We start from the raw sequence: 4254 nt of genomic DNA, 5'->3' as shown, positions 1-4254 counted from the left end.
CATAACACAATCAACGAATCAAGGGTTCTGTGAAGTGTAGCTATTTGAAACGAGTCATCACTATCGATTGTCTTCACTATCATCAGTAGATCCTTCCAACGTTTCAACCAACTCTACTCTTCAGGACACACTCAAACACATACCATCTGAAAGGAAGTCCAGAGAGATGGATTTGATACAAGATAGGTGAAGAGAGAAGAGAGTGATTCCCAATTTGAAGAACAGAACAACACTTCCACAGACAAAATAACTCTTCGAATGCCTGAAAACAATAATTCACGATCCTCATCACTCAAGGATGGATCCATGCTACGTTCTTGGAGGATCTTTTGATAGATAGGACATGCCTTTTTGAATTTCTTATCATCACCCTATACATCATCATTCGAATCTATTGAAACCAGAAATACGTTCACTCGTTCCATCACTGTTTTCAAATCATTTGCTTTTGTTATCTTTGTTTTCTTTTCTGTTGAATTTGATGATTCCTGATCTGAAGATGCTGGCTGAGATCGTTTGAGACTCTTCACATTGAACAACATTTCTTCTCTTCCTACAGTGTCTGTGGAACTCATGAAATCCAATTCTACACTTTGCGTCAAATAGGAATGAAATAATGAATTGAGTCAGTTTTCTCATTGTCAAGAAGGGATGTCCGATATTGTTGATATCCTTGGAATTGACAAGAGTGAGGAAATTCCAAAGGAAACAAAGAAATCAAAGAAAGAGACAAAGAAGGATCCTTATGCTACTCTTCCTCGATATTTGCGTGATTTGGTGAGTGAAAGTAATCCACCTCCAGATTTTGTGTTTGAAGAGAAGAAGAGTGTGGTTTTGTTGTTTCTGTTGATTCTTCAGAGATTGTGATATCGAAAGAACCAGCTCAGAGATGGTCCTATAAGGAATTCAAAAGTTCGGCTCGAACAGATGGTGTATCATTCCGACATTGGGTTCGAAGTACTGTGGAATATCCTGACTATCCATTTGCTCGATTCAATATTAAAATCAATGTGATAACATATACACGTATTTATGGGGTTTGATATGAAGTGTAGCTGAAGAGTTTGATGATTGTCTCTTTGATACTCCTTCCAATTGGACTCGAGAACATTCGGATGAGTTATTCCGTCTGTGTAGAGAGTGTGATTGTTGGATTGAGTTGAGTCTAGATATGATTTGCGTTGGCCAGTGATTATGGATCGATTTTCAGCCAAGCAGTTTTCTTTGGAAGATTGTCAAATGGTGTTTCTCGAGATCACAAACACCATCTTAGATCGTCGTCGTAATTTGGGTCAAAAGTTAAGTGAAGAAGAAGAGGAGTATTTGCGATATCGGTAGAGAAGGAGTGAGATGGTAACGAATAGATACGATGTTGAGAGTAGTATTGTGCGAAGACGACAACTGGATATCCTGTTTCGATCTCCTGGACTGAGTCAAGTGGAAGAGAAACAGATGCAACAACGACTCAAGACAATTCAGGAGAAGTTAACATTGATTGGTTCTGTATGAATGTGTTGAAGGTATGATGTATAGCCAGATAGTCGTCGTTCTTATGGACCTCGGATATCTCCAGAAGTGATGAAACAAACGATATCAAATGTGATGAGTAGGAGATAAGATGAAAAATGAGAGGAAGAATTCAAGAGTGTTCCATTACCTCGATCAGGAGTATTTCTAGCAAGTCAGTGTCATGTAAGAGAAAGGAATGGTTGTAAGAATAGAAAGCAGAATTTGAGATGGGTCGAGATTTGCGAGAGGAATATCGACATATCGTGGAGGAGCTGAAGTTGGCCAATCTTCAAAACCTCTCTTATGAGACTCGAATGAAACTGTTTTTGTTAAAACAGAAGATTGTGGTTCTTTTAATGGCGATAGTAGGTGAGTTGAAGAGAATATGAGAATAGAAATGTGAAGCTGATCATGGTCTCCTACCGATTCCTGATACACCTGTGAAGCGATGGACAACTCATGAAAATAAAAATGACGTAAGTGAGAATGGAAAGACTGATGTGTAGTCAAAACGAAAGAAAACCAAACGGTGAATAGAACAAAGAAGCAAGATAAAGATACGATACTTTATTTGATTGTTCGAATCAGACAATACACACGATCACCATACTTCACCTTCTCAATGTGCTTCATTTCTCCTTCTAGACTCATCAGCAATCCACCATACGAGATATAGATCAAACTACAACCTTAAAACCAACCTCTACACCCAACATCTTTCCATTATCTTTGTATTGATACTTGAATACCTTTCCATACATACAATATTCATAGTCATCCATTAACGTATTCTATACCCTAATCGTTCTACACTATCGATTACCTCTTTTGAATAGTCTGTATAGACACCTGGATCAGGACGATTGTCTCTGTATAAAGTACTTGCCAAAGCAAGTGTGAACTTGTCGTTTCCCTTCAAAGGATATATATCCGTGTTGATATCGATCAGCATTTCCATGTTGTACGTCATCGAAGTTGCAGCAAATCGAGTAACTACAGATCAATCGAATTACCATTCTCTCAACCCTTTTCGAATGCCTTTCCATCAGGATTCACGCTTCTAACTTCAAAAATCTCCTCGAAGAGAATAGGACCGTCAGCCATTCTCAGTGACTCGAAAACTGACAAAAACAATTTGAATGAACTCTTCTCTTTCATAGATGGGGGTAGTGGTACATTCTACTTCTGTGAACTACATTGAATAATGGAATGCGAGTGAATCAACGGAGAACAAGAGGATGTCGAAAGAATGAATGAATTTGGAGAATAGTTTTAAAATGAGTCTAAATAGAAGAATTCTATATTATCATCTTGAAAAGATGTGAGTGAATTGGAATCAGTTTAGTAAATGACTTGTGATTCTGCTATTTGGGGAGCTAATGTGAGATTAAGATTTTCATGGAGTTAAAAGTCACTCATACCTTTTCTACAGATCAAGGAAGGAAATCTATTGAATGAAGATAATGATTGCTAGTAGAGTAAACAAATCTAACCTTGTGCTGTTTGTTGTGATACATGACGTTGATTCAAGTAATTGTTTATTGAATATTATGCTTCAGTTATCTGAAATCAAAAAGTGGAATTGAACGAGTAGTAAAAGAGTCATTTGTTGATTAAGCATACTAGGAATGGTAGACAGTGTACGAATATTTTTAGTTTGTTCAATCTAAAGAGCGAAGTAATAGGTATTGCAAAAGGAGAAGTGAGTATCACTGCTTGGTCATTTGGACTGATTCTGATACTGATTTCAGTTGTCCTACCTCTAATGTATGTGTCGAATTGATATCTAAAGCAAAGAGTCCAGTACAGAACGATGCATGGTCGTTTAGGTCGAATGGATTGAAAGATGAGGTCTTTATGTAGTATATTATTGGTACACAAATAATTGGTCTATTTGAACGGATGTATTAACAAGATTGTTAACTATTGTCTGTTTGTTTTTGGAAAAGTATATAGTGTTATGAGTATTGGTATTTTTATTTTTGTCCATCATCATGAGTGAAAGTGATCCTCAAGAAGAGTTTGGATATGTCGTAATTGATAAGCTAGAGTAGTTGAAACACCTGAAACCTATAACAAAGTAATTAAACTGTTGAAAGATAACAACGTTGCTTATGAAGAAATGGTCCATAGGCCTGCAAAGACTTCTGCTGAGGTAATGGTTTAGTGCTGATGTCATCATAAGGCTGCAGAAATCCGTAATTCGCCTTTGGAAAGTGGGGCCAAGGCTATTCTAGTAAAAGGAAAGAAGGGGATATGGCTTCTTGTGATGAGTGCAAGCAAGCAGATTGATTGGAAACTTGTCAAGAAGGTTGTTGGTCGTGTGGAATTTGTACCATTGGAAGAAGTACCGACTATTACGGGATGTCTTTCAGGAGCAGTTCCGCCATTTGGAAGTGTTCTTGGAGAGAGTCCTATTCCTACCTTTATGGACGTATCTCTACAAGAGCAAGGTGATATAATATACTTTAATTGCGTAAGAGAAGAATCATGGTGTGATCTATTAGGGCTTGAGAACACATACATTAAAAATGAAGTGTGATGACTACATCAAAATTGAAAAACCAACAATCACTTCTTTTACAAAATGTACTGTTTGTGTGAATCAAACAGACTAGTATCCTCTCCAAAATACGACTCATTGGTTTTATTCCTCAACGGTCTTGGTCTGAAGTCCATGGAAGTGAGGAACATCAACAACCTGTACAAGAGTGTAGAACTACACATTTACTCTCTCATTACATT

The 4254-nt window shown here is 37.3% G+C and overlaps 3 protein-coding genes across 3 annotated transcripts; 2 read left to right on the top strand and 1 right to left on the bottom strand.

Annotated features, from left to right (window-relative positions):
* Window positions 1–651: 651 nt before the first annotated feature.
* Window positions 652–2015, top strand: JH06_5176 (hypothetical protein; the record flags this gene model as incomplete). Its single annotated transcript, XM_014669512.1, has 9 exons — window positions 652–826; window positions 859–1026; window positions 1056–1119; window positions 1170–1334; window positions 1365–1503; window positions 1534–1606; window positions 1637–1692; window positions 1722–1874; window positions 1905–2015. The coding sequence occupies 9 exons, from the start codon at window positions 652–654 to the stop codon at window positions 2013–2015; spliced, it is 1104 nt and encodes a 367-aa protein (XP_014524998.1).
* Window positions 2016–2076: 61 nt separating this feature from the next.
* On the bottom strand, window positions 2077–2613 carry JH06_5175 (DNA Directed RNA polymerase 1; the record flags this gene model as incomplete). The annotated part of the gene is made up of 4 exons (XM_014669511.1): window positions 2077–2191; window positions 2224–2300; window positions 2333–2502; window positions 2535–2613. The coding sequence occupies 4 exons, from the start codon at window positions 2611–2613 to the stop codon at window positions 2077–2079; spliced, it is 441 nt and encodes a 146-aa protein (XP_014524997.1).
* Window positions 2614–3503: 890 nt separating this feature from the next.
* Window positions 3504–4127, top strand: JH06_5589 (prolyl-tRNA synthetase associated region; the record flags this gene model as incomplete). The annotated part of the gene is made up of 4 exons (XM_014669510.1): window positions 3504–3529; window positions 3559–3664; window positions 3695–3985; window positions 4017–4127. The coding sequence occupies 4 exons, from the start codon at window positions 3504–3506 to the stop codon at window positions 4125–4127; spliced, it is 534 nt and encodes a 177-aa protein (XP_014524996.1).
* Between the last annotated feature and the right edge of the window lie 127 nt (window positions 4128–4254).

Source organism: Blastocystis sp. subtype 4, assembly GCF_000743755.1.
Source record: "Blastocystis sp. subtype 4 strain WR1 chromosome Unknown seqid_0519, whole genome shotgun sequence".
Taxonomy (NCBI): Eukaryota; class Bigyra; order Opalinata; family Blastocystidae; genus Blastocystis; species Blastocystis sp. subtype 4.
Note: the sequence above shows the minus strand (reverse complement) of the source record. Positions and strands in the feature narration are given on the sequence as shown.